Source organism: Egretta garzetta, unplaced genomic scaffold (genome assembly GCF_000687185.1).
Source record: "Egretta garzetta isolate BGI_Z169 unplaced genomic scaffold, ASM68718v1 scaffold311, whole genome shotgun sequence".
Lineage (NCBI taxonomy): Eukaryota > Metazoa > Chordata > Aves > Pelecaniformes > Ardeidae > Egretta > Egretta garzetta.
The window spans coordinates 308497-333455 of record NW_009258678.1 but is presented as its reverse complement, the minus strand read 5'-3'; the positions used below and the strand labels follow the sequence as shown (position 1 = coordinate 333455).

Here is a 24959-nt window from a genome sequence, read left to right as displayed (position 1 = left end):
ACAGTCACTGGTGCTTAGCTTTAGTGCATCTTTGAAATAATAGACTGGATCCTTTGTAGCATATCACTGTGGTACTAGGCATAATGTATGTTTTAGAGTGTCATTATTACACCAACAGGTAATGGCTTCACAGTGGTGTTTTTAGTGAACTAGAACAGATCTTTAACAGAGGATGAAGATTCAAATTCTAACTTCCTTGACTGTCTGTTTTAATGGAAAATAAGCCATAGTAAAACAGAAGATATTTGGGAAATTAAGCTCTCTGAATGAGTTTTCTGATTTTAATTCAAACTAAATTTTTATTCTTTACATTTTAAGACTTGTTCCCATGCATATCAGCAGAAGATAATTTCACTGTCCTCAGAGAGATCTTTTAATCTACCCCCCTGAGATTTGCATTCCTTTATTAAATAAACATGCACTGGGGGCATTTAGTATCTGACCATGCCCACTTACACAACAGATGTCAAGCAGTTGCCTTTTATTCTTAATATACAATCAGATTGCTAAAAGCATTGAAATTTTGGGCTCTGTCCAAGACCTAGGGATGAATAATTAAAGTAAAAAAGACTTCAAGTTCTCATATTTCTTAGGAACTCACTTGATGTAACTTTCAATACTGAGAATACCAGAGCTGGACAAAACCCTGTCGGCAATACTTTCACCACTAAAAATACAGGTTCAGAATAATGAATTACTGCCTATTTTTTTTGAACCGCTTCAGCTGGGAGATGGAAATGCAAAACCAGAATCCAAACCACTAATTTGAGATAGTGTCATTTAAAATGTTTAACTTTCACAGAAGTTATCATATTACCCCAAACTATTTCAAAACTTTATATAAAACAGCGAACATTTAAAGATGCAGAAAAAACCCCATGTATCCACCATTAATGAGCACAAAGGCAATTAAGCTAGTGGCTTAATACAGCTGCAAGAGGAAATGCTAAGAAAGTTCTGAGAAGTCAGAAAAAAACAGAATCAAAAATGATTCGTCCTTGTTTCCACAAGGTAAACATCAAGCAGCCTCTGTGCAGCTTTTAAGTTTTCAGCTCTATATTGAATCATGTAGCCACTTATTATGTGTTCATCTCATTTTGATTTCTCACCCCTGGCTGGAGAGTCAGAGTTGCCAAGATTCCTCCCTTTTTCAGAAGCTTCTTTAGGAATGTCACAAGAATTGTCTTCCAGGTTAATTATGTCCAGAATGGTCTTGTGAAACCTGTTCTACTAACAGCTGAACAGGGATGCTGCTGACCTTGAAATGCTTTCTATTAGCATCACAGTCCTCCTTCCATTTGGAGTTAGCCTTTCTCATGCTGTCCTGGAAGCCCAGTTATTTCACTTTTTTTTTTCCCCCTAGCACCTATCTCCAGTTTGCTTGCCCCTCTTTCCACCACTCGAAGGCAGGGCGATCCTTAGGAAGGGTGGATAAGACTTCCAAGTGTAAAGCACAGTGTAATTCAAAAAAAGCAAAGTGTAATTCACTTGCTTGAATTTTTCTCCCCAACTCCCCAAGCTGTGTGAAGGGCAAAAGCTCATTTCCTCTTACAGCATCTTTCACTGGCTCTTATCTTTTTCTGTTTTCTTATCTATTTCTCTACCATGTTCAGCTGTAATGAGCTGATAAGAATCCAGATAAGGAAATTACAATGAATGGGACGTTGTTTTTGTTCTTCTTGGGCACAATAAGGACAGATTGTTTATGCCTTCCCCTGGGACCTTCCCTGTAATGTTGCTTGTGAGTGGCAAACCCCACTTTGTTGTCACGGAGTCATAACCTGTAGTTCTGTTTTCATAAACACAATGTTGACGGCCAAAGTTGTATGTTGATGCATACTATGAACTTTCCAAGGCAGTGATTCATCTCAGCATTTTGAGGAAGGTAACATTTTCTTCGCAATCCAGCAGAGGGCTCTGGATCTGATTTCCCTTTTTTTTGGCAGAAGATTACTTTTAACTAACAATAGGATTGTTCACAGGAAACCAGAAGAGCCCTGTTTTCAGTTAGGGTTTTGATTTTTGCAACAGTTAAGTTACATTAAGGAAAGAACATGCCACAAGTTGTAGAAACATGTAATCAGATTTATTTACTTATCTACCCACTCCATTGCAAAATGCAGAGAATAAAAATGATGATTTTAGGGGTTATTTATATCAGGGATTAATCCTGCCTGGCTTTGCTTTTTCAGCACTGACATCAGCGAGAGTTTGGGGAATGTAGGCTTGTGTTCACAGCAAACATTTAATTCACAAAGTAAAGCCACAGATGACTAGAGCTGGTAAGAATTTGCAGGTCGTTCTCTCCAATTTGAATAATGTGATATACAGAATGCACTACAAAGTGATTTTGAAATGTAAAGCAATAATGTTCCTTTTGAAGTGCTGATATCATGTGCTAAATGATATATCAATTAAATGCAAAAACAAATCCCAACCCTGCAAATATTATACAAAACCAGCTCCTTTGAAGTCAATGGGTCTAATTACAAATATAAAATAGAGCCTGGTTCTACAGCACTTCTGTTAACTCAAGTTTAATTTCATAAAAAATAGATTAAAGGTCTCAGAACAATTCAAGCTTGGCTTCACCCTGGCAAAATGCAATCCCTGCCTGAACTCAGCCATCTGTACATCTCTAGCGCCCAACACCTCAAAATTGTGTTCAGCTTTGCACCACAGAACGTTACAGTTCTCATACCATAGATGAGGTGGTGGGCACTGACTGGAAAGGGTTAAATTCAGTATTTTAGCCTAACTATTCAGTATTATAACACCTAGACTTTAGGCAGGTAGAGCCAGCTCAAGAGGGCAACTCAACATGTCCATTATTTGCTGCCTATTTTGAGATAGAGTAACCATGCTCAGGGTTGACTGGGTATGAGCCAGCTAATGAACAGGCAATGACCTCTTGCTCACCTAACTTCTTCTCATGAGAAATATTTAAAAGAATAATTAGAAATGGGGAGTTCTGAGACTTATTTTGATTTATGAATTGGCCCAGTGGCTGCTGTAAAGATGTTCTTGGTTCTCATTTGTATACAAAGCAAGAAAATTAGGTCTGCGCTATAAAAAATTGAAGAAAAGGCAAATATGTTGCTCATTAGGGGAATGTAAATCCCAGCTATTAAGGTTACACTGAGGCAGCTATTGCAATATTTGATTTTATCATATGCAGACTTAACTGTTCTCAGACCTCTTACATTAAACTTGATCTCTCAGGTTATGTATTAGCACCATATCTTTAGATGAACCAAAGGCAGACATAGCAACTATTGGAAGTATTGATGATTACCTCCAGGTGACAATTGCTTGGAGGCATCTCTGGGCACAAAGCATTGTGTCTATCAAGAATGTGTTCCCTTTCACTGCAGTTTTGTCAATATTTGCATATTGCAGCGGTTCTGGGTCTTAGGGATGGTGGAGGTGCCTCTCAGTTACACTAAAAGGTATAACCTCTTGTGTATTTTAGAAGTGATTGCAGGTCTTCTCTCTATAGGCTGGTTCTCTGATACCTTCTGGTCCATGCCAAATCCTAATATCAGGCCATTTCTGTTTCCTCCAGCATGCAAGCTGTAATCTTCAGCATCTATGAGTTTTCAGAGATGTGCAAATGGTACATAATCAATGCTCAGAGTCTGATAAATGCATGTACTGTATCAGCATAAATCAGGACTCAGATGCTACCTCTAATGGACTTGCTGCAGAGCTGTGTAAGTGCACAGAGCACTCTGTGCACAAATACCTTCTGATGTAATGCAGGAGAATGAGAATTCATAAAGAAAACTGTTTCTGCTTCTCTGGCAGCTGGTTGTACCTTTTGAGTACCAACCAAACTATCCTATGATGGAAGAAATTCTGGTTAGACTTTGTCTCACTTTCTTCAGCTTCTCATAAAAGCAAATCTGTGGATATTTTTATTGTAGTTAATTTTGTTTTACTTTTGCTGCTTTACCAGTGTCAACACTGTTGCCCATATAAACTTCTGGCCACTGTATGATCTGTTCAGAGCTCACATAGACTGTCTTGTCTGACACTTTCTTTCAGCTGGATCATTAACAGTGAAATTAAATAGCACCAGACCCATTGGTGTCAGTCTGAACATTTTTCTCAGTGATGACTGGCCTCTGAAACTGCTCTGCCAGGGCTTGAAGAAGGAAGTCCTGTTCCATGCAGCTGGGAATCTCTGACAGGACAAATTCTAATGCTTCTTCTTTTAATAACCCTGGGCTGGGCTCCCAGGATGAGCACTGTAAAAAGAGAAAAAGATTACTGTTCTGAACATGCTCTTGAACACCACTTGCAATAGTACGCAGAGATCCTGCTGCCGCATGGAGGGTGAACTTGCAAATAATATCATCAGCTAAGATCATGGATTCGGATGCAGACTCCTGGTCCAGTGTCCTCCAGGACAGGGAATCATTTCAATAGACATATATGCTAGAGGTGAATGCAGAGCCCTTCAGATATAGCACTTGGATGGCAATTCAGCTACCAAGCACTGCTGAAACTAGGCCACTACTGAATGTATCTTGCATATGCAGGGCTCCCACCTACTCACCTGTCTACTCTGCTCAGCTCTCTCTCTTTACAAAGAGGTTGAAGCTGGGAAGAAGGGGGAAAAAGGCTGTGTTCATCAGAGGCCCAGTGGGTTTTCTCCTCTCTGACACCTGATACACGCACATCCCATGGCTGTGCCTGCTCATGTGGTCAGCAGTTTTGCTGTTTAAGCTCCTGTCACTGGATTTCCTTGTAAAACTCGCTTTTCAGAGAAACAGAGGTAATCCTCACTGCTCCTAGAGCGGCTGTTGATGTGGAGGGGATGAAGGACAGAACAGTCAGTCAGGCTTACCCGGGGAAGGCACCACCTTTAATCACATTTCATTACAACTGGAGGGCTAGAGATGCTGAAAGCTCTCGCATGATGTGGGAATTAAAGGGCCAGGCAGGGACTTTATATACTGCTGTGGTATAGCTATAGCCAGGCAGACCTCAGAGCAATGAACTGCCTGCTAAAGACTGTGGCTGTGAGCTTTGAAAGTGAAGGAGGGTGAAATTACACAATATGCAATAAAAATACTACTATTTAGATTCTAGTATTTTTGAAATTGCACTTACTAGTGCAATATTGCAGTTGAGCCGATATCCTCATTTTGCAGTATGTGGTAAGAGATCTCTCCAGGAGATTGTTTTCAGAGCTGCAGATTTGGGCTAGAGTACCTGCCTCATCTCTGCACTTGTTCATTACAAAGGAGAGCAAACCCTATTGAGCTGTCTGTCCCGGAAGGCTGTTATTACATCCATACTCAAAATTCTGTTTTTCCTGGGCTAACCAGTTTTGCTGTTGCTTTCCTGGCACTGGGATGCTTGTGCTTTCAGTAGCAAAATTGGATCTAAGACCCACTGGCTGATGGAGAAACTTACTCCAGGTTACAAAGCAGTGCTGGGACAGGAGCCTGTGTGGTGGGTCCCAGGAGTGCTGTGGGGGAAGCGGTGGATGATGCCTTGAAGCTCTGCAGGACGTTGGGTGACTATTCCAGGCAAGCCTGAAGCATTGGCCTTGGCAATTGTAGCAGTGGGAGGAATAGATGAAAAGGACCTTGGAAAAGCTGCCTGGCCCTCCTTCATTAACAGACCTTGTGGAGGTGGAGAGGGAGAAGGTATGAAGACCAAAGGTGGATTGAACAACGATGGATGGCCTTTGCTGTGGGTAGAGCAACCACCATGGGTCAGCTTTTCTCTCAGGCCATTTGCCTCTCTGTAGTGACAGTTTCGAGTAGTTTGGCTTGCCCAGGAGGAATTGCTATTTTCACCAGGAATCCAGCCTTGCCAGTAGCTCTCTGTGCCTTGTAGGGCAGGCATGGGCCTGATATACCCCACAGCATTGCTCCTGGGGTTTCTACCTGTCTATGCCCAAAGGAGATCTTACTGGATGCTGTGGAAGGAAATTCATTCACACTGGCCAGGCCAGTGCTGTCATAGACTCCCAGAGGTTTGTCTGTTTAGGGGAGAGCATGCGAGATGTGTGGAACCAGGTGGTCTGCAGTGCAGATGTGGTGAATTGAAAACCAGACCGTAGCTGCTACAGTGCTAGAGTCTTTTCTATGGGGCAGGCAGAGGTTGTTTTACTTATCTTTGCTTTCCCAGTTATGTCAGAAGCCTCTTTTCTTTTTTTTGCTTTGCTTTTTCCTATTGCAATTCATTTATTCTAAAACCTCAAGAATAAATCCTGAAGGAAGAGGAGACGATTTTTTTTCCATGGCTGAATCAGTTGATATACCCTGCCAGGTCCTATGCTCTTTGCTGGTAATGTTACATTTGAGACCAAAAATCCCCTCAAGGCTCAAAGTCACTTTGGCCCAGCAGCATACATCAGCCCCAGAACACAAAGGGCTATAATGGAAGGAGAAGCAATTTGTGTGTATATGTTTTCAGACATCATACATTCAGAGACTTATAATGTCCAAAGGGAAGAGTGAGAGAATTAAATACCAATGAGCAGAGATAGATGAGCCCTTCGCAAGTCAGTTTTCAACACAACACAGTATAATACAAACTACCATGAGCTTTTGAAAATTCATTGAAAACAGAAAGAAACCACCTTTGTTCCTTAGTGCTGAGTATTACTTAAACTCACACCTCTCTTAAGCACACATTTGATTAAATCTTCATCCAGCCTGATCTTCCTGCAGGGATCTTAAAAAAGCCTGTAAAATCTCTAGTGACATAACCTTATACATGACAGCCTGGGTTGTGCAGAGTTCGAAGTTTTCCGTACAAGCTTGCAAAATGGGTTGATCAAGCTTTCTGAGTATCTGTCCTGTTGTTCCTGTTGATTTTTTTTTTTTTTCATTCATCCTGGCAAACCAAAGCTTTGCTATCAGAAATGTATGTACCACACCTGTGACAGTGGGAGCACAGGATTTGTACCCAAGGTTTGAAATTGGACTCTAGTTTCCCACCCGATATTGCGTGGTGATGAGCAGGGCTGACTGTATTGCATGAGACTGTTCCAGGTCATCTGGGGACTGTACAGGAACTGGTGGAATAAAGCCCTGGGTTGCACTACAATTGGGATCCCTGAAGCAAAAACCCACTTTTTTGCTTTATTTATGTACTTGTCCCTGCTTGTCCCCGTTTTTGTTCAATAAGCAGAGCACACAGTCCACAGTCTTTCCTCTAAGTCCTTTACTATAGTAACACTGTGTTCACGCCAGCAACCCTCAGATCATGGTAACCTTTTTGGACCGTAGAAATGAATCATTCCTAGTGTGTGTGCACACATTCTGATGATGCTGCATTATCAGGAGACCTTTGTGACTGCATATTGCTCACACAGCAAAGCTGTCAGGGGCTTGGTGCTCTTACAGGCCTTCTCCTGAGCCCTCCAGTCCATTACCGACCCACACAAATAGTATCATATGGCCGCCCCAAAGAGGCATGGACACAAAAGAAAACCAGAGAGTCTGAATAAGGACATGTATTAAGCTCCGCAGGAAGACAAATTTTTGAAAACGTACTGTATATCATTAATATTATTAATAGTAACTTTGAAGTCACCAGAATCTTACCAGAATCCTAATCAGACAATATACTTTGCACAACATGGTGTATGTCAAAGGGGCAAGTACAAATTAGGTAAATTTATCTCCATTGCTCATGAGGTGAGCTTTAGGTGTGGGATTTGGCAATACAAATGATGACTAAAATCGTATGCTACTGAACTGCATCAAACACTGTCCTATCTTGACATAAACAAATAAAGAAAATCCAATGAGCCTGTGCATATAAGGCAGCTTGAGCACACTGGAGGGCATATTTTCATTATTGTTCCACAAAGATTTTAAATAATACTTAATAAATGATTTATGTGTAAGTTACAGGAGAATCAGCATTCACGGCGAGGGATTCAGCAGAGCTGCATGGTTCAGGCAGATTTTTCCTCAATCAAAAAACCTGAGGCTGGTATCAAAGATATGTTTTCTGTCTATATCTCAGGTGTCTTTGGAGTATGGATTACCTGGAAATAACTCATAAGCTGAATTTGATAGACTATGTTGTGTGACACTTAACCTCTGTAATTGTTTTAAACAAACAGTGGCTCAACAGGAGATTCCCTGGTAGTCTCTACCCTCTGGATAGCCGTATTTCAGCCAAGTGGTTTGGAGTAGTTTTCTTCTTCTACCCCAGATGGTCTTGCATGCTGTATTAAAGCATATGCTGCCCTGAAAGTAAAATGACCTATATAACTGCTGATCTTGAAATAGGGTGCAAAGCATAGAAAAGGGAGAAGTGGGTTTGATGCCATTGTTTTTCAGTAATTAATCACACTAGGGAGCTCAAAACAAGAAAGAAGTTATTGGTGGTTAGGTCCACACTGTCTGTTGAGATCTGCCTCGAGTACTAACTCACCAACCTATACCATGACTTTTCAAGTGTGGCTATTGGCAGACAGAGCCTCAAAAGCCCATGGGATCTTGTGCGTACAAGTACAGCTGATGATGGTATGTCATGAATCATGTTTGCAGAAATTGTCCCACAAGGCACCGGAGCTTACAGGGCAGACAAAAGACGGTACCCTCAGTTTATAGCTACTTCTGAAGAGTTTTTTCACAAAAAAACCCAGAAACAGCCATGTGATTTCCCTTTTTAAAGCCAGATCTTGCTGGTCTTACTTAGCCTACAGTATCTCCACAACAGAGTTGTACCATGCAACCCCAACCAGAATAACGTCTTATTCTTTAAAATCACCCTTGCTACTTAGAGCTTGAGACAGCAGAGTTTATCTGAATTCACAGCCGACACTTCACTTCCAGTGCTATTTGGCTAATCTTGAGCATGTTGCTCACACTGGCACCTTTGGCTGCAGACCTCCAAAAGGACACCCCTGTTCCTGGTCCACCCCACCGTGCTGAGGAGCCCATGTTTGAAGGGCCATGGGGAGCTGGGACTGCACAGCATGGACTCAGGCAGCAGCAGGATGACTCCTAGAAATAGATCCTGGACTGGAGTGAAGATAAGGGTGGGAATTCCCCGGGTGGATAACACAAATGGAAATGCTGGAGGCTACTTCTGAGGCTCTTCATCTTGCACTGTGGGCTTATCCTGAATTTCCTCACCCCTTGCCTGGAGAGAGTAGAAATGTGTTAAGTTTTCAAACCCAAGCATAAACATGCTGGAGCTGGAGAGGGTCTGAATCATGGCTAGGGATGCTGTGACATAAAGAACACAGCCGGAGATCTGTTGCTGCAACAGGCAAAGAGCCAGATGGAGGTGAAGTCTTCTGGCTGGGGCAATTACTCTCTACTTTTTAGCTTGACTTGTCACACCAATGGGCCGAGGCCAACTGTAGGAGGTTCAACAAGGCCAAGTTCTGGGTCGTGCAATTCGGTCACAACAACCCCATGCAACGCTACAGGTGTGGGGAAGAGTGGTGGGAAAGCTGCCCAGAGGAAAAAGACCTAGGGGTACTGGTTGACAGCTGGCTGAATATGAGCCAGCAGTGTGCCCAGGTGGCCAAGAAGGCCAATGGCATCCTGGCTTGTATAAGGAATAGCGTGGCCAGCAGGAGTAGGGAAGTGATTGTGCCGCTGTACTCTGCACTGGTGTGGCCACACCTCAAATACTGTGTTCAGTTTTGGGCCCGTCACTCCAAGAAGGACATGTGAAGGGCTGGAGCATGTCCAGAGAAGGTCAAGGAAGCTGGTGAAGGGTCTGTAGCACAAGGGTGATGGGGAGCAGCTGAGGGACCTGGGGTTGTTTAGTCAGGAGAAGAGGAGGCTGAGGGGAGACTTTGTCACTCTCTACAACTGCCTGACAGGAGCAAGTAGCCAGGTGGGTGTTGGTTTCTTCTCCCGAGTAACAAGCGATAAGATGTGAGGAAATGGCCTCAAGTTGCACCAGGGGAGGGTTAGATTGGCTATAAGGAAAATTTTCTTCACCAAAAGGGTTGTCAAGCATTGGAATGGGCTGCCCAGGGGAGTGGTGAAGTCCCCATCCCTGGAGGTGTTGAAAAGACTGACAGAGGAGGTGCTTGGGGACATGGCTTAGTGATGGACTTAGCAGTGCTAGGTTAATGGTTGGACTCGATGACCTTAAAGGTCTTTTCTACCTAAACAATTCTATGATTCACCTTTGCTATATCTCATGCCACTACTGCTCTCACTAACAGCAAGGATCCTTGAGAGTTCACACCGCCTCTCTAAGCAAGCAAATACAATGGCACACCCAAAATAAAAAAAAAAAAAAAAAAAAAAAGGCACACAGACACCTGCTGTGAGTTTATTTTGACAAGTGTCATTTAGCTGCAATAAGCTGTGATCATGTCTCTGGTGTGGCTGCAAACAGAAAGGAGCCAACTGGGTAAACAAACCCAGGTGCTCAAGAGCAGAGCACGGCTCCTTCCGCTGGGTTGGGGGGCTAGCAGACAGAGGGGGGAATGGGGAGCTCTGAGGATGCCCTTCGCCGGGGGCTGTCTTTCCCCTCTCCACCCAGCCTGGAGGTGCAGGAGGGACCAGCGGTGTTCCCACGGCGGATGCGTTGCTGTCCCTGCAAGGGATGCTCTCGAGAGGAGGGGATGCAGAGGAGGGGGATGCGTGCTGTGTGGGGGACCGCAGGAGAGGAGAGGGAGGCGTGTGCCTGCCTGGAAAGGGGCATTTCTTCCCTCAGACACACAAGCCGATGCCTACCCTGCTGAAGCAGTTAAACGGGGGAGAGCAGCAGCCAGGCTGGCAGATTTCTGCCCTGTGATATGGCGCCCGCCCAGACCCCAGCGCGGCCGCAGCACCATCCAGCCCTCGGCGGCCACCGCAGCTTTTTTGGTGGCTCCCGCTGCAGCCTGAGAGCCGGAGACCAGCAGCCGCCTTGCAGGCAGCATGTCAGCCCCGCCGGACCCCCAGGACCTGCTGCTGGGGGGCACTGGGGTGCACTGGGCTGCGGACGGGGCGGACCAGTATGCAGCTGGGGCTCCGCTGCGGGATGGAGATGGGGCTCAGCAGCGGGAACAGCTGGTTTTCGGCTCCGCCAGGGAACACCCGCCCGTTGCCATGGCGACTGCATCCCCAGGTAAAAGGCGAGGGGTACACAGGGATGCTCAACAAAGGGGCCCTGGCAGCAGCATCTCCCGGTTGCCTCGTTCCTGACCCTTCCCCAGTTCTTCTCCCAGCCTGGCTGCTTGGAAACATTACTAATGAGTTAGTGAGCGCATGTAGGAAAACAGAAAATAACGAGCAATTGCGGCCTTTGTGAATAATCAGTTTTGCTGATGTGGGGGAGGGGGGATGCAGGACCCAGCCAAGTTCCCTAAAGCTTTTTGCAGTTTGCTAGGCACAGGACATCCTGATTTCAGTCAAATGCTGGAGGGCATTTGATTTCACCTGACTTGATGGGGCGGCTCTGTCCTCGTTTGTCTTACACCTGTACACATCTGGAGTGACAGATCTCAAAGGAGTTACTTCAGTTATTCTCTGTGCACCTTGAATTCCTGCATGACCCCTTATGTTATTTCAACATGTAGCTTTTCATGGTGTGCCTATTCTGAAGTGTTTGTATATTTTCTGCATGCTTTTGAGACACATTCATTTGATCGTGGACTTTTTGTTTGCTGTGTTTTCCTCCTTTTGCTTTTTTAGGTGTATTTGACTTAAGGTGCATTTAGTTTAGCTAAGGTCTACAGGTTCACTGATTTTCAGTTTACTTTTGGGATGTATTTGGTTTCCCTTGGTTTATGGTTCCTTTCTTTAGTGAGTGTATTAATAGCAGGCATATATATATTAATGAACCTCAGAAGGCTTCAGCTTCCAGTAGCTCCTGGTGGAAATGCTTGGGGAAAAATGACTCTATTTCTTTCTTGGTGACACTTCCCTACTTACTTTCCTATTGCTGCCCATCAGAGAATCTAAATAACCAAAACCCCAGCCCTGGGGAAGCTGGTTGCATCCCATCTAGATTCCTCTTCATTGGGAAGTAGATGTTTCCATTATGCAGCCTGACAACATTAAACTTGTCTGGAGTAAGTTGAGGGTCAGGACTTGGGACGGGAATTGGTCTCTGTTATGCAATAGCTGCAGGAGCATTAGGAACTGCGTTTTTGGGCTGAGTCCTTTCTAATCCCCTCCAGTCAATCAGCACAAAGAGTAGCTGGCCAGAAACAACACAGTCTGCATGACTACGTGTATTATTCCCATATGTATGTTTGTTTCAGAGTCTGAGTGTGCATCTGTGCATCTGTGTGCTCTCAACATGGATGTTTCCCTAGTGCTTTTCTGTCTGCTTGATGCTACTGAGTTCAGTAGTAAAATGGGACCTAATGCCCATCGGCTGATGTGGGAAATGTTTTGCTTTGGGCAGGCAGCAAATCTGCTGATGTGCTGCTCATTCGCTGATCTGAGTGGTAGGTTGTGAAACGTGACTTTTTACTGGAGAGAGAGGCAGATGGCTTGTAATATAAGGCTGTTCTAGGTGTGGGGGGCGTGTGTGTGGAGAGGGGCAGGGCTGGGGTCTCCAGGTAGGGTTGCCTCAACAGTATAATGACATGAAGAAGGGGGAAAGGATCTTGTGAGCTTTTGTTGTGCACCGATGGATAAAAATATGGCCATGCTGAATCTTCGCATACAGAACAAAGAGGGGTGGTCTCTTAAATAGTGCAAATCCCATTAAGTTGAATGACTGTGATACTGCTTACATTTAATGAAGGCTTCTTCAGGCTTAACCTGATCTGTAGATTCAGGCTTATAGAATGCAGAGTAGACAGACAGACAGTCAGACAGAAAGAAAGAAAGAAAGGAAGAGAAAGAAAGAAGGAAAAGGAAAAAGAGAAGGAAAGTAATTTTCAGGTTTTGGAATCCTCTGCAAAGGGGCTTTAGACTTGTTTGTTTGCATGTGTCAAGCTGTGGCAAGGCAGAGATAAAGTGAGCAATACAGACCTTTTTGGTGTTTGCTAGCTGTGGATTAACAGACTGTCAAATTAGCAATATCATAAGAGCAGTAATGTGTTTTAAACATTTCCCATTTTGTTTTTACTGTTTAATAAAGTAACTGTTGTGTAGTTATGTGTGTGCCTAGCCGACCATGGCAGACAGAGCAGCATCCCAACCAGTGCAGTCCTGCGCACGCAGTCTCCTTTTCTGTTTGCAGCTGCAGCACCTGTATTGCTGTTCCACATTACCTAGACTGCTACAGCTCCTGCTCCCTTCACCGGGGGAAGTAAATAATTTCCCTGCTCTCTCTGTGTGACTAAATATTCTTAAGTTGCTGAATAAGAGGTCTGTCATATTGCTGAATGTCTAAAACTGTAAAGTATTTCAGAAAACTCATGCTCAGAGGGGGATTCCTGCATGTTCCTAAGCTGTAGGAATGGACCCAGCGGGAAATACCTAGCTCCAGCAACTTACAACACTGCCATAAACTGTCATAAACTTACAACACTCTCTATACAATGGGGCACCTGGGGACACTTTAGATAAGGAACAGTGCATCCAAACAAGAGTGAACTGAATGGTATGTTTTCCAGGTAGTTTCTTGACATATCCTATATCTTCCTCCACGCCTCTCAGACCAGTCCTTTTTCTGAAAAATGTGGTTATGCTCTTTGAGGCAAGAGCAGGGCTTGGAGATTGAGAGAATCCCCCAGCGTAAAAATACCTGAAAATAAGTGGTGGGAATTTATCACAAGTTATACAGGAGTCTTCTTATACAACCTAAAAATTTGCAAACATTTGCTGATCTTGGCTTTTGTTTTGAGTTTGAAAAACAGCCAGGCATTGTTGAAAGGTTCAGGAATATTTTCAAGCTGGCCGTGGGCCCCGCTTTGAGCCGAACTGGCCTTGTGTCAAAACCTTGTGAGTGGTTTCTGAATGATGAAAAGCAATGGATTTCACTCCCCGTTCTTCAGATCAACCAAGATCGGCAATGATCTGGACTGCAGAAAAAAATTCCCACAAAGAGTAGAAAGCTCAGATTTCTCAAGCAATAAGGAGCTGCAGATCCCACGTCTGCTTCTCCTCCTGCAGAGCTATGATGATCAACTCCAGTAGCTTCTGGGCAGGGACAAAGCAGTTTCTCTTGATTTTATACTTGGCCCCTGGGTTTTGCTGAAAATGTTTCTATCCCTCAAATGGAGAACTTCTCTTCTTCCCAAAGATGAACTGGGTTCAGGTTGAGAGGAGCTTGCAGGCAGCTCTTGCAAGGATTGGAGACTGAAGCAGTCCTGAAAGGCTGGTGAGCAGTTGCATGTTGGTGAAGAGAGCCCTATGTCACCCAACACACCATCTGGTCACAGATTCTGTTATTTATTTTTATACATCAACAGTGATTAAAATTCCTTGAAAAGAATTATTTCCAAAAATATTACACAGGCTACCAGGCATTCCCTGGGATAAATACATATGGTTTCCTTTAGAGAAATGGCAAAGTGTAAGAATGGACTGTACCTCCACAGTGCAGGTGTGTTTAGGGGGGAAAAGGGCAGGAGCTCATTCAAATGGTGATTCCTGTGTCAGGATCTGGGAAATTGTGTGCAGCCTTGTGCATTGGTGGGTATCTGCAGGGTGATTTACAGGCACCTCATGTCAGGATGATCTCTGCCTTCAGACTGGCCACAGCAGTCAGGACATCCCTGGCAACCCTGCCCCATTTCCAGCTGCCTCCAAAGACAGGTCACAAGTGAGGTCCAGCTGCCCAAAGGAGTCCAGTTCCACAGGAAATGACATTAACAACTGCGATGTGTCTGTGGGGACATCATGGGATGGCGAATATGGCCTATGGGAACCCTTCTGGAACAGTAGCCAAGAGCTGGTTGGGATCCCCTGGGATGCTTTAATGGCACAAAAGTCCTGATTATGGGACTGAACAGCATCCATGTGGTATGTGCCAACGAGGAATGGTGGGAAAGAGGGGCTAGAAGCTGCTTGGATGAGGCAGATAAGTTGAGGATCAGCCTCTGCTTGATGAGGAGCAGTGAGATGCCAAACCCTGGGAGCACTTCATGTTTTGATGGGTGTAGAGGTAGCTCATAAGACCATGAGTGGTCCTGGCTCTTGCTGCTCTGTGATGAGGACAGACTGTCTAGGCTCAGTGCTTTTAGTAAAGACATTTTTAAAAAGCCTTTCTAATTCATGTGATTTGTAGAGGTTGAGTTTGAAAATGTGTGCCATGCCATTTCACCACAGACTGACCCACCAAACCCCCTGCCAGCAAGGGGCTTCAATGAGATGATCTTAGCGTAAATCTGTGTTTATACTGGTAACGCTTCACCTGTAAATCTCCAGTTACTGGAGAGGGTCAGTTACTGGCAGCTTTACACCTCAACATGAAAGAGATTTTTGGTGGTTTTCAGGCAGCTTGAGAGCCCTGTGGTTCACCTGAGTGGAGAGAAGTAGATATGAACATGAGTGTCTACACTCCTAGGGTTTGGCACTAATGCTTTTTAGGGATGTTAGAACACAACCAAATGCAGGAGGTTCCCCAAGGCAACTGGCTCAGCTGTTCTTTGTGGTCTTCACATCCCTTTCCAAGTATTGCTTTAGCAAGAGCTCCCCCTCCCTTAGCATCCATGGCAATATACTGCTCAAAGCCATGTGCACTGTAAAAGCAAAGATCCCAAACCTGATTTTTCAAGTTGCTGTAGAAAATGTCTTGATTTGGGTCGATTTGCTGACCTAAGCATATGCCACAGGGGAGCCTAAGCAGCTGTTTGGAAATATGTCCTCAACTGCCAGGCAATCTTGCTCAGATTTAGCCAACCGAGGCCAGATTTAATCTCACTTTGGAAGAGTATATATTCATGCAAATTCTATTACTGACATTTTAGTCCTTCTTGATTTAGATAATTGAATTTCAGTTTTCTCTGCTCCCTGGATTAGTCCCTCAAAACCTCTGGCATACTGGTGGGAGTGAGAGTGATGGAGATCATTTGGTGGAGGCTCTCTCCATCCCCTGGGGTTTTGTGAGTGCAAGCAGATTTTGAAGAGAGGGACAGAAACACAGCGGATTTCATCCTTCTCTTCCTGTAATTCTCATGAAGGTTGACAAAATGGCCATTTCGTCACAGCCCACAGTCAATCATCTAAAAAAAAAATCCTGTTGAAATACCAACCTTCGTTCCCACTTGGGTAAAGTGGGAGCAATAGCTCCTGTTGGGCTCCTCCAGCAAGTGCACTGCATCTGGGAGTGAAAAGTGTGATTGGAGATGCATAAAAATCTCTGGGTTTAAAATCTGAGCAGCAATGTAGTTCTCAACTCCATACAGATCAAAATGCAGCTGTCTTTGCCCTGTTCCCCACAGTGATGCCAGTAGCTCCATCCCCACTTTGACTTCCATGCTGATGGATATTCTTTAACCTTCAGGGCTGTGCATGGGTTGAGGAAGAAGATGAGGCAGATGAAAGAGTGGAGTAGTACCAGGGAGGGTGACTCACCTGCCTTGTTTTGATCTTCATCACTTGGTAATGAAATGTTTTATTTATAGGCAAGGAACTGAGGAGGAGAGGTTGGGGAGGAGGAGAACGGGATGAAGGGGAGAGGCTTTGGATGTCCCAGTTGCACCAAGCACTGGGTTTTGCATGTTGCGGTATTTCCTGGGCTGCAAGTCTCCCCTGGGCTGGATGGTTTGCTCTGTCTCACTGGTGTAAGGGTCCTGGGAGGAACATCTGCCTCCTTTTTTCTGCAGCTCTGGAAATGCCATTCAATGACATGTCTTACACCTCATTTCCCCCCGAAAACTGTAGCGTGTAGTACATGCACACTCAGCGTGGGCTCTCAGTCTGCCTGGGGACAGCAACCCCAGCAAATGCCTGGGTGCTGTCTCTGGCTCAGTTCTCCTGGAAAAGTTTGGGCAGATCCCACAGATCTGTTTATCATGTCTTCACAGACTGTCCCGTGAAAGGATGCTGGCCCAACTGCATGGCCTGGATTGACCCCCAATGCTCAGGACTAGCGTTTGGCTCTACTTTAGGCCCTGAGACCTGATTTGGCCCTAAGACCTACTTATTTTGAAGATGTGTGTTTTGGCTCAAAGTTCCTGAAATACCCAAGGAGTTGTGCTGCGGGTCCACATCATCAACAGGGAATGGAGGTTTTTAAATGGGTGACTTACGAATTTGCCTCACTTTCCCTTCTGACTAGTCAGTACCTCTAAAATAGGCCAAGTATGCACTAAGCCTTTTTAATTTTTAATGTAACATTTATGTTCTTATACCTGTTTTTCATGTCATATTCTCTTACTGCCAGATCAGGGCTGCTTACAAAATTCTGGGGTTTCTTGTTTTTCTTGGATTGTTTGTTGTTTTTTTAAAAAGAAAAGAAGGGCATCAAATGGCAAACCATGTTTCAAGTAATGAAGCATTATTTGTAATTAGTTTTCTAATTTAGGGAAAGTAAATATATGTGCTGCTGTAGACTTGGCATGATTCAGCATTCAGGAACACACCCCACATTTAGTATTCTTGTTTTTTAAGACACTTCTGATTTATGGTCAGCCTATTCCTCTAAGAAAACCCATACCTTCAACAGTGAGAATAAACTATTGGCAGTCACCTGCAAGACAAGACTTGAAATAGAGGGGACCTTAATCAGCTATTTCAGTCCTCCTTGTTTCAATGAAGTATTTAAGATCCTAATTATATGGAATGTAAGCACATTCTTAACTGCTTTAAAAAAATTAGGATGGTCTTAAGCATATGCATAAAGGTGAGCATGTGTTTTGCTGAATTTAGAGATGAATGAAGTGGAAGATATATCATGGATAAATTGGCTTTATTGCCCATCAGACCAGACTGCTTCAGGTCACTTGTGTGTAAAATGGAGGCACCAGCACTTACCTATCTCATTACAGCACTATGAAAATTAACATTTAAAGACAGTGAAAACTTGGAATGAAAGTCATTATAATGTTGCTGTTGTTTATTTTGATCTATTGTGTGTGTCCAGGTGAGACTAAAATATGTTGGAAATGAGTACAGCTTTCATAAGCCTGTCTCTTTCAATTATTAAGGTGTTATCTCATAAGCGTTTGTTTTATACTTTAATGTTCCTTAAAAGTGGGCTTTTCCATCTTTGTTTAAATAACAGCTACTGAAAGAGTTCTTTGAATATTTTTTTCACTGCTATAATGAGATATCTGCCCTTGATACAGCCTCCAATTACCATGAGATCTTGTATCAGAAAAGGTAGCCGGTTCTTCAGAGACTATTTCAACACAGTTACCATTAACAGCTGCAGCATTCCCAACTTCTCCTTCGCATGGCAGTGACTCCCGTCCTGGATGCAGTGCTGCAGTGGGGTGTTTGCTTGGGTACGGGTGAGGACAGAGTGCAGGAGGATGCTCGCCGAAGCATGCTTTCTGCGCTGGAGTGACTCTGCAGACCTGTGGAGTTATGTCAGCTTGAGGCTTTACTGTGCCATTCAGGACATGAATTATGTCTCATTTTTCAGCAGTGCTAAATTTATTAACTGCAGCTGATTTATTGTTGGTAGCTTTGAAGACATTGAAGGGCTTGTTAACTGCGGCCAGTAAAAAGCAAATGTATGGGGCAGCCTCGTCAGTCTGGAAACCTTCCTGCTCTGGGGAGAACCCTCAGGATCTTGCGCTTGTCTTGTTTCTGAGTTGGGTTTTTTTTTGTGCAAATATCAGTCCATGTCTCGGTTGCACATGTGGGCACCCGGGGTGAGCCCCATGGCAGAGGAGGAGGAACTGCAGCCCCAGGGCACAGCCTCCAGCCATGGAGCCGGGCAGGAACATCTCACTGCCAGTGTTGGCAGCGCTTTGTCTCCCGAACACAGCCCGGGGTAGCCATCCCTCACCCCATTGAAGGACACTTCATATGCACATTGCAAAGCCACAAATGCAGATGTTCTAGATCTGAACGACATCCCCAGCCTTTCCCTGCCTGCACTGCGTTAGTCACTGGCTGTACAACCAAACAGCCTAAAAATCCTCACCCTGAGCAGCCTCTGCAGCACAGCTGTGCAGGTAGCAGCTGCAGACAGCCCAAGCCACTGGAGTTTGCAGTGATTTTCTTCTGCTGAGCCTGGCCCCTTACACACTGCTCCCAAAAGCACTCGGGGGTACCTGCAAAGGAATTGCTGGAGAGACAGCTTGCATTTACAGCTTGCAATCAGCAAGGGAGTTTTGCCATTTACAGGCCTAATCTCGCCCTCCAACTTGGAGGCAGCAAGGCTGATGCAGAGAGGGTGCCTACACCCACCAAAGACAGCATTTTGCATGCCAGGGAGGTGGGGAGTCCCTCACCCCATATAGGTCCTGACACACACATAGCCAGCAGAGCAGCTCTGCTTGGAAATCCTTTTAATCCCAAACTCATTGGCAGGCCAAAGCACTAGATCCTGAGCAAAGCTCAGAAGTTGCTCTAAGTCTGCCGCCACCGTGCAAGTGTTCACTTGTATTCGGGTCAGCTGCATCCCCCTCCCTGCGTGAGGAATACACACTGAGGCCATGGCTGGGGTGGGAGGTGCAAACCCGCAGCAGGCAGGCCTGGGGGAGCGGAGTGTCTCATCTCTGCTCTGATCTACTGAACTTTGTACTGAACTACCTCCATGTGCTTTGTGGGAGGGTGCAATGAGGTTTCGCAGGTACTGTCTCTCCACTGACTACTGATGTATAGGGGGGTCTGAATTCCAATAAATCTTAATTAGGCCTTTCCCTTGACGTCCTTGATTTAGAGGCAGAAGAGATGCACTTGCTGTTCATGTGCGTAGGAAATGTTTTGCATTTCAGGATATTTTCATTCCTGTTGACTTCAGCAATGAAGTGCAATGCAACACGCTGGAAATTAAATGTGCACTTCAGCTAAACTGGAGGCTTAACCGCTCTGTGTGCAGGTGTAGCTGTATGATATGAACAGTACTCATGTTATTTGCAGACTGATTGTAGCAAAAAGGGAAATGCCTTCTCGTGCCCCTTATAAAAGCTATAAAAATGTGTATCCCAATTTTGCCTGCCATTTTTTCATCTGGTTAGTGCTCATCTCTGTCTTAGGATGTACTATGTTTGCCAATTTGCTGGGTTTTTTTTCCTTTTTATTACAAAGGTTTATATCTTTGGTAAACATCATTGACCAAATAGATGCTCTAAACTGCAATATTGCTGTGCACCAAACTTTAACTGAGACAGTTGCCTTTGATGTGGGGCTGACCTAAAGCTGAGGCTGATTCCTCTCTTTTGCAGCTTTTGCAGTTCTTTAAAAAAGTCATAATGCAGCATTCATGTTGTTGCTGTTTTCTCTACTGCTCTAGCAAAAGTATCACGGGTGGTTGAATATAGAATTGATTTCTCAGAACCTCTTGAAAGTCTGTGTGTATAATCTGTGATTCTAAGACCGTAATTAAGTTGTAGGAAAGGTGTTGGCCCCAAAGGCAAAGATCCAAGATGATGTGTGGGTAAGGAGAAGTCCCAAAGGAGTGAACCTCCTCTAAACACGTTGCTTATGAAAGAAAATAGGGTTTTGGATTGTCTGTGCAGCAGCTCTGTTTTTATCACTTTCAGAAGGAGAAATCGTATCAAAATGGCTAAGTGGCTTCTTGGTTACAGGCAAGATAGGATTTTCACATTGCTGAACAATCTAGAGTAGATCTTTAGTAGGTGGTATCTAATTCTCTACTTGAAAAGTTTCATGTGTGTTTAATGTGGGTACATTGCATACAGGATTGAAAAGTCAAGCAAACAAATAATTGTTCACATGCACAGATGTGGAGTCATGGAGTAAGAACTGGGTTACTTTTACACGGGTGAAGTAGGAACTCTGCCTTTGAAAATGCATACCTGTCTCAGTTGATGCCAAGAAAAGAGGGATGAATTTCCTGAAATTTATTTTTTTTTGAGAAATTTGCCATCGGACAAAAAAATCTTTCCACAAGAGATACATGGATTAAAATAATATTTAAAAAAATAGTGAAATCTTAGAAAGCAGTGTGTGTATTTTCAAATTATTCCCAAATCAATTCATATGTTTCACCTGATTTGGCTGGCAGCAGTGTTTAGAAATCTACCTTGTCTACATTTGGTTTTATAGTAGGACATTTGTTCCAAAGACACATAAATTCTATTTTAAAAGCACTAATTCTGGCCTGCAAAGTTCTCTATTGTATTTTAGAATTGTCTTGTCACACACATTTTTTTCTGTTTATTTTTCCTACCCTAAAAAATACCACTGGAGATTATGGTGGTTCATCTGAGCAGCTATCACAATAAAAGCCAGTTGACACTTTGGAAATTTTTTTTTCTTCAAAGTCTTTCTGACATTAGCCTTTATAATTCAGTTGCTGTGTAGTAGAAGTTCAGGTCAGAGCTAAGGAGACAGGCTTGGGGATTTATACTGTGTAAAATATATGCAATCTGCTCTCACTTTGAACGTGGTAAACAGACCATGTATAATCCCTGGAATATTTGGTAGAGCTGCTAGGCCATGAAGATGGCATTTGTAATATTTGTCTAGCTACATGTATTTTTACATGGTTGTCCATCCCTATGCCATCCAAACTCTTCAAAGGCAACCTGAGGATAGAGGGCTGAACAAAGAGTGAGAAGAAAACATACCATTCCTAGTAGGAAATTTCAGAGTTTGGGCTGCTTCTTTATCCCCCTATCTCTCTGCTGTTGCTTTTTAATGAATCGTTCTTCTAACCTACTTTAAATCTAGCATCTAGCATGCTAGATGTTTTGCAGATGAATCATACTGTGCCATGCACTTATGCATATCTGCTGTGCAAGTACGTTGTCAGCTTGTATTTGATAACCCACCAAACAAGGGTTTTTTTTCTGGAAGCTTGGGATACTAGCATTATTCTCCAAGTGAGAATAGTGCAACCACTGTTAATAAATCAAGCCGGGTCCGAGGACGTTTCACCACTTTTGCTGCCTCCTTGATTAGCATTATCCTCAGAGGTATAAATTAAAGAGGAAAATATATAATCTGGGAAGCTTTCCAGCATCATCTTTGAAAATGTGAGCTCAATGCTTTGCTGAGTTTTCTTTGGTGGAGGAATGCTAATAGCAATGCTGAAGATCTGCTCTGATTGCACCCTAAAGAGTAGGAAGCCACACAGAATAGCCTCATTTCTTTTTCCTTTGTCGTCAAGATAATTTCTAATGCTATCTGCACAGGATTAATCTCAAACTGTTTCAAAACAGTTCTGTGAACTGGTCCCAGAAGTGCAGCTTCGGTCGCTCCCTTTTCTACTACTTGTTCTCATAGTCTGACATCTGCATAAAATATGTTACATGTTTTCCCATCTCAGACTGCAGATAATTGCCTGCAGCTGTTAGCATCAACTGGACATGGTCCCTCTGCTGTATCGGTCACAGCCTGAGTTTCAGCAATAAGGATTTCAAGAATTTCTTCTGACTGTTCCTACGAGGTGTCATCACAGCCGGGTGGTAACTCCTGACGCCTCCCTCCCCGCCAAGGGAAGAAATATGTGCTGCGGAATGTGCTGATTTGCAAAAAATATTTCACAGGGAGGGTTTGATTTTAGCAAGGTTCCAGCTGTGCTAAATGAGCAGAAAAGGGATTTTTCAGCATATCAGCAACATCTTGGAAATGGAAATGCCACATCCTCCAGCACTTTCTTAGGAGCGGGTTTTCCCCTCCCCTGCCCATAAGCTGCTTGGGTCTTTGGTATTTACTGGAACTAGGAGTTTAGTAAGGCTGTAGTACTTGGAGCCTTGCTTTATAATGTCTCTATGTTTCTATTTGCTTTCTCTTGGCCAGCTCTCCTTTCCAAGAGATGGTGAAAAGTGCAGAATGCAAGACTGAGCCAGTGTTCCTCAGGTTGCATTTTGGGGAGGTGTAAGGAAGTAGATACCTTTGTTACTATTTTGCTGATGGGACAGCTGATGCACAGTGGAGTGAAGGGTCTCACAAATAGTCCCCAGCAGCTGCATTTGAACTAGGCCTGGGTCTGATGGAAGCCCAGGCAGTGCCAGGCTGCTCCAAAGGGGTCTTGGCTTCATCATCATTGAATCAGTTTGTGGGGCCTCTCAGGCTGAGACTCCAAAAAGTCATTCCTCTCTCCTGAACAATGTAGGGCAGCTATTTTTACTTAGGCGCATGAAGATAGCTTTTCTTTTCCCTGCCTGTTTTTCACTTTTAAATTCATATTAAGGATCCTTAGTTATGTTTTGCAAAGGCATTGACCCTTCCAGCTGAACAACATAGAGGGAATACCATGTGCCGTCTCCACTGACATTGCTAAATTTGCTGAAGCAATGTATTTCAAAATTTCCAAACATTTTTCCTGTGGAGCTTTCTCTTCCGTAGAAAGGTTTTCCATTTCCCCTTGGTTTGAGATGAAAAGAAAATTGAAAAGAATATGAAATTTTTCCACAGGACAAAATTTCTTTTGCAATAGTCCACTTCCAGCTAATGTCAGGAAAACCACAAACAATTGCAGTCAGTATGCTTAATTTCAGCCCTGCATTTATGACTTATTCTTTGCCATTGGTGTCTGAAGAGCAATGACATCAACACACGTTACTCTCAGCTTGGAAATACCCATTAAATATGAGAGCTAGTGTGCTAGCAAGTAGGATTTGTTGTTAGCACCTGTTTAATGCACTCAACAGGAGTGTGACCTTGGTTCTCTGTCACTGATGAAAATGAAGTTGCCTCTTGGTCCAGCCCATCTGTTTGCTACTGAACTATACTACCAAGCAGGTTCTTCTCTCTTTATGGCAGATGACTTTGCCTCCACCACGGTGAAGAAGGCATGAAGCCATCGGTGTTCCCCAACCTAGCAGCTGCCCAGCGTCCTTGGATTCAAATAATTATATAGTCCTCCCACCATTACTCACTTAAAAATGTAACTTGCCTATTGGTGCCGAGCAAGGGAAGGAAAACCAGTGAAGATAGCAAATCTGACTCTTTCCTCTTAGGCTCTGTACAAGACAACTTCTTTTTTAAAAACCCTCCCCTTTTCATTTTATGTGAGCAGGAATACAGTGCAGGCTCCTCCGTGAGCTGGAAGTGAAGTCTTAGAAGCCATCAGGTTCCCTTTCCTGACCCTGCACTTGGAGCTGCAATGATAACTGCTTCCTCAGCCTTGCTGTGCTGTATGTTTTAATCAGCATTTTAGAAGAAAAGGGCTGTTCCAGAAGTTTTCAACTGATTTCAGACCCATTTAGCTGGATGGTAGTAGCGGTCAGAGAAGGTAAGATCCAAGGCTTCCCAGGAGTCCTCTGCTCCTGCCTGCACCCAGCCCCAGGCTTTTGTGGCCTTTAGAAACATAAAAGCTAGATGTGAGCAAAACACCGTGTTGCTTGCAGTGTTGCTTGCTCAGGTTTCTGGTCACAATGGCTCTGCTGTGCCAGGTACAAGCCAGTTTCTGAGAAGATGGGTTAGAAGAGCTGGTTTCTAACCTCATCAGACAGAAAGTCGAGAGGGAAAGGGGTGTGTTTGTTCTTGGGGCAAACAGCCAGTAGAAATGAGCTACACTAAAAGTCAGTGTAGGCACAAGGACAAAATTTTATAAATTGGACAGGAGCATTCAGGCTGGGGAAGAGAGGAAGTTAGGATGGAGAGAAAAACGAATAGCAACAAGAAATCCAAACTACTCTCAAGAGGAGCCTGATCAGTTTATGGAGGGAATTAAGTAATGTGATGCTTGTAGTGGTAGGGGGTTGAGCTTAGAAACTCAGCAGATGCCTTCATCCTGCATTCATGAGCTCTGGAGTCAGACTTTCCTAGCAAAACCATCTCCCCCCATCCTTTCTTTAGTTGGAGCTATTAACATAATTTCTCTTTAAAAAAAGCTTTTGAATGCGTTTTACTTTTTCAATTATTTCTTTTACTCAGCTGGAAGGGCATAAAATCCCCATTCTTCAAGGCAGAGGCAAATTTGTTCAACCTTTTACCATGTAAGTTCTACCTGGAGAAGTGCTGTGCCACAGCAGGACCTGGTTCGCTGGCTTCACTCTCCAGACCCTTGGAGACTGGCCAACCTCTCCC

The 24959-nt window shown here is 43.9% G+C and overlaps 1 protein-coding gene across 1 annotated transcript in view; it reads left to right on the top strand.

Annotated features, from left to right (window-relative positions):
* The first annotated feature begins 10874 nt into the window (after positions 1 to 10874).
* The window catches only part of RTN1 (reticulon 1), a 118447-nt gene continuing 104362 nt past the window's right edge, over positions 10875 to 24959 (top strand). The window contains exon 1 of the mRNA XM_009648907.2: positions 10875 to 11064. Coding sequence (XP_009647202.1) covers positions 10875 to 11064 — 190 coding nt within the window. The remainder of the gene's footprint in view (positions 11065 to 24959) is intronic.